At 35.1% G+C, this 15,000-nt stretch overlaps 1 protein-coding gene across 4 annotated transcripts in view; it reads right to left on the reverse strand.

The window, feature by feature from the left end:
* LOC135222840 (insulin-like growth factor 1 receptor) overlaps positions 1–15,000 on the reverse strand; it is a 303,311-nt gene that overhangs the window by 17,282 nt on the left and 271,029 nt on the right. For all 4 annotated transcript variants that reach the window (XM_064261171.1, XM_064261170.1, XM_064261172.1 and 1 more), the window contains 7 exons: positions 8,050–8,223; positions 6,894–7,161; positions 6,310–6,668; positions 5,171–5,347; positions 3,880–4,019; positions 2,546–2,704; positions 1,357–1,522 (listed from right to left, as the gene is read on the reverse strand). In XM_064261171.1, the coding sequence (XP_064117241.1) occupies positions 1,357–1,522; positions 2,546–2,704; positions 3,880–4,019; positions 5,171–5,347; positions 6,310–6,668; positions 6,894–7,161; positions 8,050–8,223 (1,443 nt within the window). The remainder of the gene's footprint in view (positions 1–1,356; positions 1,523–2,545; positions 2,705–3,879; positions 4,020–5,170; positions 5,348–6,309; positions 6,669–6,893; positions 7,162–8,049; positions 8,224–15,000) is intronic.

Genomic DNA, 15,000 nt, shown 5'->3' on the forward strand with positions numbered 1-15,000 from the left:
TTCAATAATAATAATAATAATAATATAATAATAATAATAATAATAATAATAATAATAATAATAATAGCCCTGGCCCGAACTGAACTACGCTTACGGAATAATACCGGCACTGGACGACGACCCCTGCTTGACCTGGACCTGATATCCTGTTCTAATAAAAGATTCCTTCAGCATTCACAATTTTTTGAAAATTCCCAATTCGGCCAGTTACTCAGAAACATCGCTGAGCCTGAGAAGCGAATTGTAAGGAAATAGAAAAAAAACTAATATATAAAATGGAACTCGCTTAATTCTGCCATCCTTTTTAACAGTATTTGCCTAAAAGAGGGTGTTCTTAACAAAATAATAAATCAAAATTAAATAATAATAATAAATAATTAATTAATTTATTAATTTTATTTATTATTATTATTATTATTATTAATTATTATTATTATTACTTATTTTTATTATAATGATAATAATAATTAATTAATTACTTAATTAATTAATTAATTAATAAATAATAATTATTGTTATTATTAATTTAATTATTATTATTATAATGATAATAAGAATAATAATGTCATTGTTTAATAATAATGATAATAATGTTAATGATAATGTCTTTTGTCTTTTCATCAAAAAGACCATCAATACAACAGCAGCAAAAAGACCATCAGTAACAATAGCAGCACCAACGACATCGATAACAACTACTAAAGTATTAGCTTAGCATTGATGATGACTCACAATCGTTTTTATGAAACCATCCCTATGCATGTTCATAATCTGTTTATATTTTAGTTAGAGTTCAAGTTATGGTTAAACTGTATAGGTGGATATGAATTCGTTAGGTATCGATTGACTGATTCACATCAGATATTAAACCGTAATATAAAGTAAATTGACATCGTCAAATTAATAAACTAACTGGAATTATAGCGATGAAAACCTTAGAATTCGATATGTCTCTGGAAGCCTCGTTGTCGCAGCGTTAGTGATTCCACGATTAAATTTTATAGCGAGATCGTAAAAAAAAAAAATAAATAAATAAATAAACAAATAAATAAAAAACTAAACTTGCTCCCTGGATTTAACTTTATGTTCTTCAACATTCTATAAATGCACATTGAGCTTTTAGTGATGTAGGATTTCAGTGTTTACTTTCTTGACGCAGAGTCGTTTACTTCAATAACATCGATCGTTTGCATGCACCGAGTCATGTCTTAACATCAGTAGCGATTATTGGCCATCAATGACAAGTAACGAAAATGGTTCGATAGGTACTATTTTAGCGCCTCGTCTGCCATTCTTTTTACAGTCACCTTCATCCATAAACCAATCCCTCATCAGCTCCGAATCATTGTCCTTTACCTCGGTAGTACGGATTGACGTCCACCTTGTCCAGCGTGTCTGGAATCGTGTACCTGGAACGGTACCGCCTCCACCACCAGCAGATCACAGCAGCCACGAGGGCGCCGGCCACCGCTAACAGCGACGAAACCACGATGAAGGAGAAGTATGTCGGAGCGACGTCGTCCTGCAAGAAAATATTGAGGACGGTTGGTTCAATTCGATTTGGAATTGCTTTACTGGTTATCGACTCCAGCGAGAAAATACTGAGGACTGTAGGGTAGATGTTTGCGTAAACTTGCATCTCGGTATTTGTAGTCGTTAGCTCTTACGATAAACTTACACTCATGACTACAAGTTCACTTTCATAAATTAGTGTTGCTATACCTACTATCGGTTCCTGAAAACAAATATTAAACGCCGTTGATTGATTTGCCTTCATAAACTAGCGTCAAAGAATCAGTGGTCAATAACTTCGAAAACACGACTGGTAATCTCTGGTTATCGACGTCACAACAAACTCTATATCATTCAATCATTGTGGTAATTTTCGTGGCCCCCATTGTGACCCATTCCTGCTCACAGCAGGCTCCGAAGCCCTTTGTTTGTTTTAAATTACTATAATGTGATGGTTCAGAACACTAAATCCAGTAACATAAAAAAAGGTAATTTTGCCTAAAGGCCTACACTGTATTTCTGTTTCCCAATATAATCACAGAGAGCCCGGTCTTTTCATTCTAAATTCCTTCAATATCCGATTCTACAAGTGAAGATAATGAAGATCATAAAAATGATGATAATACTGAGGAATTGGAGAAGGAAAAAAATATAGTGAGAAAAGTCTTGGGAGAGGTTTTGATTAGTGATGGCTACATGACTTAAATAGCAAATGATAACATACTAAAATATAAGTAGCAAATAATAGCTCACTGCGATAGAAAATAGCAAATGGTAAATTACTAAAAGTACATTTATTCTATTTGTTTAGTATTTTTGATAAGAGTTAGCATAAGTTTAAGGAACAAACATTACGAACAGTTAATGAATTATGATGTAATGTGGAACAATAATTTCTAAAAATGAAAATGTTTTCATAAATTTCCAATATATACAATATATATATATATATATATATATAATATATATATATATATATATATATATATATATATATATATATATAATTGCAAAACGCAGCTTCTGTACTCACCACTATGACAAAAGTGACGGGCGACGAGAAGTTACCGTACCTAGCCTTTGACCTCACCTGGACCCTTATCGAATAATTACCGGGCGAGAGGTCGGGCAACCTCACCCAGCGTCTCTCTTCAAAGTCCTGGCTGCTCACACACTTGTCTATGCCCGGACCCTGCGTTGGTTAGAGATTTTCAGTTTAGTGTAGTTAGCTTTGATATACATTTTTCGATGTAGGGAGCGTCCCTTCGGCTCCTAGCTGCAAGGCTTTCATTCGATTTACTGTATGATTTGATTTGATGTATTTAGATTTTTTGGCATTATGCCAAGACAGTAAAAGGTTTGAAAAGTGTTACAGGAGGAAAACCTCGCAGTTGCACTATGAAACAATTTTTAGGAGAGGGTGGACAGTAAGATGGAAGGAAGAGAATATGAACGAAGGTGCAGTAAAAGGAATGAAAGTAGTTGCAGCTAGGGGCCGAAGGGACGCTGCAAAGAACCTTAAGTAATGTCTACATCGCACCGAATGAGGTGCAATGACGGCATTACCCACCTACGGGGGTTTTACTACGTCTGTTCATTGTCTCTTTCTTCCAGCTCACTTTCTAACAAGTGATTCGTAGTGCAACTGCGAGGTTTCCCTCCTGTTACACCTTTCAAACTTTTCTACAGTCAGTTTCCCATTCATCTGTGAATGACTTATTGGTTCCAGCGCTTGGCCTTTGGTCTAAATTCTAGATTCTATTCTGTTCTTGATATATATTGTTAGTCTATTGAAATTAACTAGGGATTACACTACTATTGTCATGTGATTATCTTGGTTTTTTAGCAGCTTTACGTAATTCTATTTGGGTTTACATTGCTAGCATAATAGGATTACTTTTGAATTGTATCAGTCTTTTCCGGGATAGATTAGTTCATCAAAAAATATCTGACATAAAAACTACTAAAGGGGTGGTATTTGTAAACGCATGCTACTTTACAAACGGATCATACACACAAACACTCACACACACACACACACACACACACACACATATATATATATATATTATATATATATATATCTATACTATATATATATATATATATATATATATATAAGTACCCACACGTACGCATACGCGCTCACACACACACACACAAACAAACAACACACACCCATTTATATATATAATATTTATTATATTGTATATATTAATATATATATAATATATATATATATATAATATATAGACATATAAACCTGTGTGTGTGTGTGTGTGTGTATCGCGTATGTGTGAAAGCGCGTGGTCATGAATACACTAACGCCCTTGCGAATTTATTGAACGCATATTTGTTTAACCTTACTCCTTGCATCTGTAAATTGATGATGTAGGCTATCACGGCTCCGTTTGGGGATTTCGGCGGGGACCACGTGACTTCCACCGTATCCCTCAGAGATGTGTTGACAACGATGAGGTCCCTCTCAATGATCATATCGACGGATTCTGTCAACAGAAAATGTCATATAAAAGAAATAATATTTGGAAGTTTTTAAATTTTTTTAATGCTATTTCAGTTCTCCTGTTTAAACTGGAATTAGACTAGTATCCTCAGAACAAATGCAGTAAAATTTTTGTCTGTTTAATTTCACAAGATATCTTAAAGCAACGGTAACATTCCTACGGAAAGGATTTTTATGGTAAGGTCAAAAGCAAGTGCTGTAGGCAAACAAATGGTCGGCTTTTTTCTTTTTCTGCGATTTTATCAAAGTAGGATTCTCGAAAATCATCTGGATATTTTGAAGGTTAAGAGATCGAGGTTTAATCAAATTTTCTTCGGATCAATAGTAACTATACGGTCATGGGAAGTTTTTTTCTTTTTCGGAAATAGGGATCTTATGGAAAAATCATCAAGATATCTAGAAAATTTAGAAAATAAAGTCTGATTCAGTTTTCATACAATAGGATAGGGAGTGTAGGGTTAGGCTAGAATTTAGCCATTTTATTAATAAAGGATAAAAGAAAATCATCGATATTTTTGGCGGCTGAAAAATAAGGTTTAATTTAGTTTTTATAGGTTAGCTTATGAAATGTAAGATTAAGTATCGTTCTTAGTACAGAAGCCTGCTAACATTTTATATGAATTCGGCAATAAAGCAGATCTAAAAATAATCATAAGGATATTTTTGATGTTGAGCAAATGAGCTTCAGCTCGGTTTCATGAGTTAGATTAAGTAATACAAGAATAACAAAGCGTGCTTAGTGTAGAACCAGTAAGTTTTTGCGTGATTCTGCCAACAAGTGCTGAAAAAATCCATAAGGATACGCTGGAGCTTGTTAAGAATCCGACTGAATTCTAGCTTCAAAGACCAGGTTGAGTTAGGGAATGAAAGCTAAGCTAGCGACCATAGTACCGAAATGGCAAATGTCCATAAGAAATTCAAAGAGCGAGTAATTTTGTTTCCAGAAAATCTGCAAGGTATAATCAACAGATTAAATCTCGTTATGCTGTCTTACCCGTAATCACAGTAATGTAGACGCGACAGACACTAGAAGATTCTTACCAGAATTTACTAGTTACTAGCGCTATAGAAACTCAACATCAAATGGCGCGAAAAACATTAAATTTTCCGCTTCCTGAGAGCGTCTAAACCCACCACTTGGCTTCGTAAAAGCCGCGATGCGAGCTGGAATGGACGAGCAAAGCTTCCTATTGTTAGCGTCGGGTTCCTGACAGGCGGAGACCGATACCGAGTAAAGGCTGAAGTGACGAAGGCTGCTGATCCTCAGCCTGGTCTCCTTCGTCCTCTTCGTTTGCTTCAGGAGAATGTCGCCTGTGAAAGGGGAGAAAAGCAATGACGAAAGGTATATGGCTAAGTGACTTTTTTTTTAATGTGATAAAAAAAAAACTCTTAGCTTTAGCCTGTTTTTTGGGAGTGATATATAGATAAACGCTAAATTTAAAAAATCGGAATATTTAAGCTTCTGTTAGGTAGGGCAGTTATAAAGGTTAAATTAAAATAAAAGAACTCTGTTTTTATAAGTAGGAGCACAGAAATTTAGGTTGAACTGCATGAAAGTAATTTTTTCTAAGATCAAAAGTTAAAAAAATCCAATTGGTTTTTGCTCTTCTTTTGAAATTGATAATGATGAATAAGGAAAGATAACAAACCAACCTTTTACTATGATAAAAAGTTTGTCTTACATGAGCTCCCAGACTTTAAAAATATCTCCTTCAGTTACACATTAGTTCCGGATTTTTACTAAAGCTATTGAGTTCTACGTGTAGCTAGCTCCCTGAATTTGAAATAGCTCCTGAGTTTGACGTTAGTACTCTGGTTCATATAGTATCTCCTTGGTATTTACTACAATAACCCCATGAATCTTACGTTATCCGTCTGCGTTTTACATTACTTTCCTGATTCTTGCATTTTCTTTTACAGTAGCTACCTTACTTTTAAAATAGCTCCTAAGTCTTGCGTTAACTCCCTGACTCTCGGAATAGATCCCTGAGTCTTACAATCTTTTATTCTCTAAGAAGCCCCTTCCATTAGGGCCAAATTTCCCGCCTTTTCCTCTACACTCAGTTTTCTAGCTTTCTCCGGGCCTATATAAAGACACTACATTTCCTTTTGCATTAAAAGAACGTTAATTCGTACAAGACCCGTGCATTTATGATTTTTGTATTTCTTGTCCCTGTCTTGCATTGGAAAAGTGTCATAGGTTATCCGTATCAATGGCCCCTGCATTAAAATATATTTATGTATTTTTTCATACGAGAAACGTGCGCACTTACCGTTCTCGGGATCTCTCTCTTCGAACATTGTGAGATTTTCATGATGATCGATGTACCTCCCGACGATGCTCTCTTCGGAAGGGAAGACGAAAACCACTTGATTTTGGTAGGTGGAAAAGACATTAGCACCGACTCCACCTCCCAGCACTGAACTGGATAAATTTCGTTTGGACGCATCCCCAAGGGAGTTCAGTCTCTCCCTGGCGGGGATTTCAGTGTTTCGTCTCCTGCGCCTGGTGTTTGTTTCGCCTGATGGGCGCCCTTGACTGCTATACTTCAGCTGGAGGCCAGTTTCGAACTCGATATCTTCGGCGTGATAGTGGTATGATGCTTCTCGACGAATGCGAGTGGTGGTCACTCTTATAAAATACAAAATGTAAACTGTGAAAATAGCTATGCTTATAGCCGGACGAATTTAACAGACAGCATGAGAGTTAAAGGGAAAAATAACCAATTACCGTATTTCATAACGAAGACTCAGTGAAATAATTAGTCCCTACGATTGCGCTTGTTACTGACAATACAAAATGATATCGAAAAAGAAATATCATGAAAAACAGCTATGCATCGGAACCCCATCTCACTTCTTGACGTAGATGTTGTCCATGATGAAATCTTCGAACTGGATCTGACCGATGACATCCTGATCGCCCCAGCTCTCAGACGATCTGCTGCAGGCGCAGCAGGAGGGCGTCGCGCTGGCCTTGCATGTTTCGTCATCGCCTCCGTCTTGATATTTCTTCCCTTTCTTTTCCTCTTCCTCCTCCAGAGCCAAACGCGACGCCCAGCTGGAATCCAGGGGCTTTCCAGAGTTCTCTTTTATCCTCATCTTGTTGTCTATGTACAGCATTGCTGTCGGGTATTGATGGTAAATGATGTGTTTATTCATTGATTTAAAACATGATACTATGCATGAGCAAGTAAATATATACTCATTCAAATGTACCCTGGTAAAATTGTTCAGTTACAACAGAATTGCATCTAATAAAAGGAGCCCACAAAAACGCCAAAATATAGAGAAAATACTATATTTCAGAAACTGCTGTCTCTCTCTTCAGGTAGACGAATGAGAAAAGTTACAGAAAAGGTGGTATTTATACCAAGAGATCCATCCACAGTTAAGCTAATTTAGGTCACTCCCACTGATAACCCTTGTTTAATCCTCTTAAGCATTGGTTGAAGGTACAAGAGTCAGATAGGTAATGAACATCTCAAAGGGCGCATGGGATTCAGATGTCATTGATAAAGTTTTCCTTCAACCAGCGCTTAAGAGGATTAAAGAAGGATTATCAGTGAGAGTGACCTATATTGGCTTAACTGTGGATGGATCTCTAGGTATAAATACCACCTTTTCTGTAACTTTTCTCATTCACCTACCTGAAGAGAGAGACAGCAGTCTCTGAAATGTAGTATTTTCTCTCTATATTTTGGCTTTTTTTATGGGCTCCTTTTATTTATTATTATATATTATATATATATATATATATATATATTATATATATATTATCAGTATATATATATATATATATATATATACATATATATATATATATTATTAATAATATATATATATATATATATTATATATATATATAGATATATATATATATAATATATATTATTCATAATGAAAACTACTCACTGCTGAAGAACTTTATCAATTTACCAAGAGTAATAATACAAGAAACGTTATATATCGCTGACAGAAGAGACCACTATAATATAATACGAAAAACTTACTTTCCTTCTCGCAAAACCTGAGGTCAGGAGGGACCATTGGGACTTCTTTGAGCAATGTGAGGTTGACCATATAATGGTCGATGATCCCATTGGGATTTCTGGGCGGATCCCACCAAATGTCTAGACTATTGCTGTCTGGGGAATCCCACTTAAGGCCTACAGGTTTGGTTGGGTCTGAAAAAAAAAGAAAAAAAAAAAGAAATAAGTGGGTGAAGAGACGACTCAATAGCATGAGGTCGACTGGTCATATTGGAAACAAGGTATAGAGATTAGAAAAGCAAAACGTAGCTATAAATAGTCTAGCTTCGAAGGGTTGAGACCTCTCTATGATTAGCGGCATTAGCACATTTTCCATCTTGTTGAAGGAGGTACTTAGTCTTGATACAAAACGGCGCACTTTCAAGGTAAATCTCGAGGTTATGGCTAATAATGAGAATGGACATATTTGAACGTACTATCCAGTTATTTGTCTTGACTTTAAAGTGACATCGTTTTTAAGTAATGCATTTTATATACATTTATGCATATACCCTAATCTACTTCTGTTTGAAAACATTAAGTGAAAATTGTAAATGATCTAATCTGAGTATTTTATTTTTCCATAGCTGATACAAACGTTGTTCCCGTGCATTTAGCGTGTTTGATTACTGTAAAACATAATAAAACACTAAATTACATCTTGTTCTTTATTATTCTCAAAAAGCATATATTAACGTACGAACCCTATGGTAAGGGTGTAAGAATACTACAACTGTAGGTCATGCGTGTCGTAAAAGGCGACTAAAAGGACAGCTGCTGCCTTGCAGTCTTACTTTTTAGTAGAAGGCTAAGCCCGTTGCCAATAACTGTGGAAATTGCTGCCTTTCAGTGTTACTGTTTAGTAAAAGACAAAGCCTACTGCCAATAACTGTGGAAACTGCTTCATTGAAGTCTTACATTTAGTAAAAGGCTAAGCCCATTGTCAATAACTGTAGAAACAGCTGCCTTGCAGTCTTACTTTTTAGTAAAGGCTAAGCCCACTGCCAATAACTGTGGAAACTGCTTCCTTGTAGTCTTACATTTTAGTAAAAGGCTAAACCCAACTGCCAACCTCGTGGAACACTGCTTCCTTGTAGTCCCAAATTTAGTAAAAAGGCTAAGCCCCTACCAATAACTGTAGAAACTACTGCCCTTCAGTCTTACTTTTTAGTAACAGGTAAACCCCACTGCCAATTTTAACTTGTGGAAAACTGCTTCCTTGTTAAAGTAGATTTAGTAAAAAGCTAAGTTCATTGCCAATAACTTTAGAAACTACTGCCTTGGAGTCTTACTTTTTAGTAAAAGGCTAAGCCCACTGCCAATAACTGTGGAAACTGCTTCCTTGTAGTCTTACATTTAGTAAAAGGCTAAGCCCATTGCCAATAACTGTAGAAACTGCTGCCTTGGAGTCTTACTTTTTAGTAACAGGCTAAACCCACTGCCAATAACTGTGGAACACTGCTTCCTTGTAGTCCTCAAATTTAGTAAAAGGCTAAGCCCACTACCAATAACTGTAGAAACTACTGCCTTGCAGTCTTACTTTTTAGTAACAGGCTAACCCCACTGCCAATAACTGTGGAAACTGCTTCCTTGTAGTCTTAAATTTAGTAAAAGGCTAAGCCCACTGCCAATAACTGTGGAAACTGCTGCCTGACAGTCTTAAATTTAGTAAAAGGCTAAGCCCACTGCCAATAACTGTGGAAATTGCTTCCTTGCAGTCTTACATTTTAGTAAAAGGCTAAGTCCATTGCCAATAACTGTGGAAACTGCTGCCTTGCAGGTGAACAGCAAGGGCATACGGTCGTAAAAACCCCTTTGCCAAACAATAAACCATGGCTGATGCATGGAGTAGAGAAGATGCATCAGGCAACCGACCCCCTTATGTAGGGATAGCGGTGGGAAAGAAGAAAGCATATAATCACGTACATAATGAAATCATGAAGATTTTGGTCAATATAAACAGCGAACACAGTTAATTGATATGAGTTTCCTATGATTTCCTTTAGAAGAAGAAAAGATGAAAAAACAGTAAGCAAGGTAAATATTAAAAGCTGAAAAGATTTTAATGACGAATAAGAAATCAGTCTTTAACGGAGCAAAACTTCGTGCTCTCATAAAAATGGATTATTGTCATCGTCTGTTATTCCTTTGAATCATATTCTTTTTTCCTTATTCTTCGATTCGTGATCGAGTTGTCCCCACTGCAGTTCTGTTTTTTATTGGTTTCACTCTGTTTGTGTTATTATCTTTGGCCCCGTTCTAGGATTTTTTTTTTTTTCATATTCCGTGCTTTACCCTTCCCTTGAACAATCCACTTGGATTCTTTGGTTCTTGTTTTTCATCATTATATTGGAATTTCTCTTGACTTTTCATTTAAATTTATGCAATGGTATATCCATGAATTTATCAGTATACACAATATGCACGAGCATACACATACATGACCGTTTGTGTGCATACGTTTGTATACAACATTCGCCAAAAAATGCAACAAAAACTTCTACTGCAATAAAGCCGTTCGTATAGCAAATGAAACAATGTAGTACAAAGAAGTTTACATTGCCATTGTTGATCCTCTTTTCTCGGTGGAAGGGAACCTGTCGGGAATAAAACATCTATCTCTGTTTTACATTTACCTCTATATAAAAATTCCTCTACGAAATGTATGCAAAACAGTGAAATTCAAACGTTGTGTGTATTAAAGATGAATTATACTAGCTATGAAATATATAGCAAAGATCCCTCTCTAATCGGTTTTGTAATGATTACCGAAAAAATTTTAAGGTGATACGTTTTACAATAGTTACAGGAGTTTTTTTTCTTTTTGTAAGTGTCAGACGAGTACACATTGCATTTAAAGACGGTGTCACCTTTTGTTATTGCATATTTTCTGGCGGTAACAAATGTGTACGAGTTGCAATAATTACTGAATGCATTAGAAGGCGGTTTCACATTTCGCAATGATTGTATATTTTGTGATGCATTTTTGTTTCATATGAGTCCATTTTATAATGATTTTTAGTGCATCAATGCTAAGGTCATATAAGTTATCACCTGAATGATTTTTTGTACCGGTACTTATACGTGCTTCATACCAGTGTCACTTTTGATTATTGAATATAATATGTCTTTAGGAAGTGTCACAAGCTGTTATTAATGATGTTGTTACTTAACTTACTTCAAGGCAGTGTCACACAGTTTTGATATGAAATGTTGTTAACATATTTTAAGGTAAGTTTACATAAGTGCGTTTTTATGAAGTGTTTACTGACTCCGTCTGAAGTAGGTGTCAGATGAGACTGTTGTGTAGTTACTGAACTAATTGTAAAATCGTGTCGCACAAAGACCTATTATAATTCAATCTAAGTGGGTTTTTCTTGTTTGTCCGACCCGGATGGGGCCGAGGTAGGTATGGGAGCGCCGGGTTCCTGCGCAGCGTAGCTCGCGCCATTAAGCTCATGTAAAATACTGATTACGTAACACATTCAAGGTAACATTAGCTAGTTGTATACTCACTAAATGAGTTGTAAGTCTATGCCATATAAGTGTAATAAGTTTTGTCACAGAAATGATTATACTGCATGTAAATCCTAATCAGTTTATTGATGACTCTTAAGGAGACATCACTATGATGATTCCTACATGTTCCCGAACATATTTGAGTTGTACTGAATGCATTCTGAGGACTGCTCTTTGAGCAAGAGTCCGTGCTGTCATGAGGCCAGCTTAATCCCAAACAACAACGTATGAATTCGTTATACAATGATCTTAGAACTCGTTTTATAGCAGCGTCATGCGAGTACTGAAGTAAACGCATGACACTGTAATGATTGTGAAATGAGTTTGAGGACAGCGTCATACGAAGTGATAAATGAGCACAACTTAGCGGGCTTACAGATATCACCTTAACCCAGTGGTTTCCAGCCTGTGGGGCGCATCCCCCTTTTGGGGGGAGTCGAAGGGCTGCCAGTGGGGGCGCCAATGCTTGATGAAGTAGATAATTATATCTTAAAACTATTAATTACGATGGAATTCAGAATTTCAAAATACTTAGAAAATATTTCAGATATAAATATGAAATTTAGTTGTCTAAACATATAAACTATTTTCAAATTCTATATTAAGGAATTAACATCTATATTAAGGAATTAATATATTATATATATATATATATATATATATAAATATATATATATATATATATATATATACATATATATGATATGTATAAATATATATATATATATATATATATATATATAATATATATATATATATATATATAACTATATATATATATATATAGATATATATATATATATATATAATAATCTTTATATATATATAAGTATATATATATATATATATATATATATATATAGTATATAGTATATATATATAATATATATATATATATATATATATATATATATATATATATATATATATACTATATATACATATACATATATGTAATAATAATATATGAATTATTGACATGTGCCGACTATGCCAGTAAATTACAGTATTTAAGAAAGGGGGTGGGGGGCGGCGCAGAGAATGAGCCATTCAATGAAGGGGGGCGAGAATTTGAAAAGGTTGGAAACCGCTGCCTTAACCTGTAATATAATGACTTTTGCTCATCTAAAGCGGTGTCACACTTATTGTAGAGCGTCCATTTAAGTAAGTTTTTAATGGCTGCCGCAAGAATAAGGTATTGCTACAAGGTACGAAACGTCATGGTTGCTGAATGGCGTCAAACAAATACCGTATGTAATGTAATGTAATGTAATGTAATGAATAATAAACGTGCTTTAAAGCTGTGTCACAAGAATATCTTATATATTCATCATAATGAGGACAGAAATCGATGAAGAGTTTAGTTCAGAAATCGATGGAGACGACTCATTCACAACGGCTACCCCATATAAAAATGGGTTAAAGATGGGTAGAAGAAGAAGAAGATTCATCATAATGTATTTCATGACTTCGCTTTGCAATGATTAATGAACGTACTGTAAAGCGGCTTCGCAGGAGTAAATAACATAATGATTACTGAAGGCGTAATAAGTCGATGTCACACCAGCCATCATGTAATCCTAATGTATCATAGTCGTAACAGCCTCACAAGAGTTGATTTTCTTATTTGATAATTACCGGTGGCACTTTCAAGTGTGGTAAAAAAAAATCTTCCTGCTATATTTATTATTCTGTTGCCGAACTTCGGACTTTTCTGACATCGGCAATTATAGATTTACTTACTATATAGTAAACAATGATATTGCTCTCTTTTCTTTTTCTTTTAATGCCCATATAATGACGACATTCGTATATTTGAAATTAGCATACATTTTTATAGCAGACGACACCCCCAGACTACTTTATCTTACAGTTTTAGTCTTCTGTAAAAAAAAAAAAAAAAAAAACTATTGGGCCGGCTTTGTCAGTCCGTCCGCCCTTTTGTCTGTCCGCACTGTTTCTATCCGCCCTTAGATCTTAAAAACTACTGAGGATAGAGGGCTGCAAATTGGTATCTTGATCATCCACCCTCCATTCATGAAACATGCCAAACTGCAGCCCCCCAGCCTCAATAGTTTTGATTTTATTTAAGATTTATAGTTAGCCGTAATCGTGCTTCTGGCAACGATATAGGACAGGCCACTGCTGGGCCGTGGTGAAATTTTCATGGGCCCCGACTCATACAGCATTATACCTAGTCCACCGAAAGATATACCTATTTTCGGTGGCCTTGATTATACGCTGTAGCGGCTTTACAGAAAACTTGATTTCTTCGGCGCATTTTTATTTGTTTAATTTAGTTTAATGTTAAGAATATTCATTCGAATTCGCTTTTCACCTGGATTCCATGACCTCTTACATTTCCAAGTATTATGATCGAAATATTCCAAATATTAGTTACATTCTCTGAAAAGTGCAATGCTTTCTGTTCAAAGAAGCCAGGAGACATGGTCGTGTGCCAGCTCCTTAAATCAACATAGCGTCTTTCGTAAGCCGATTTCCAGTATTAAGGAATGTTGACCACTAGCGGAAAAGAAGTAATAGAAAAGGAGGGAAAGTCGAGTAACGTAAAATGTTTGTATTTCTACAAATCTTTTATTCTTTGTGAGAGCCCAATAGCGTAATTGAATAGGCTTTGTTTGTCCTTGTTTTATTGATTCTTTTTTCTCTTTGCAAACAGTCCAGGGAACAGGTGGGCAAACTTCCTACGTGCTTTTATATATAAGATAAACGAACAAAGCAAAAAACGAAAACAAAGGAAGATGAAAAGTTTAAATAGCTGGGAAATAATGAACACAATATGAAATAGGTGGAAAATACCTCGATTTGGTTAATAGTTAAAGCAAACCTAGAGGATCGTAGATAGATAACATCCAGCGATTAAATCATAAACAAATCAACAATTAGTAACATTAATTTAAAAAATGGGAAATGTGAAAAATAAACCAATGACCGAACTTCACTCAAGTTATTTGCAGCGATTTAAACATATACTGATGTTACCTATCATCACAACATATTAAAACAAAAACTTTTGCTTTAACCATTCGGAATGAGAAAACTATGATGATTTTCGACTTCTATTCGGCTGGATTAGGAGACTTATTTCAGTATTTTGAATTTATTTTACCAAGTTAGATAATTATTGTGTTTTGATGGCATTTGGCCGGCTCTGATCACTGTCACATGAATCCTTTTAGAGACCTATGTGCATTCTGTTTTGTGAATTACAGATATACTACTATAAATTTGAAGAATTGCAGATATACTACTATAATTATGAAAAATTACAGATATACTACGGTCATTTTGAAGAAATGCAGATATACTACTATAACTTTGAAAAATTACAGATAAACTACTGCACTGTAATTTTGAAGAATTGGAGATATACTGCTATAATTTTGAAGAGTT

Source organism: Macrobrachium nipponense, chromosome 8 (genome assembly GCF_015104395.2).
Source record: "Macrobrachium nipponense isolate FS-2020 chromosome 8, ASM1510439v2, whole genome shotgun sequence".
NCBI lineage: Eukaryota > Metazoa > Arthropoda > Malacostraca > Decapoda > Palaemonidae > Macrobrachium > Macrobrachium nipponense.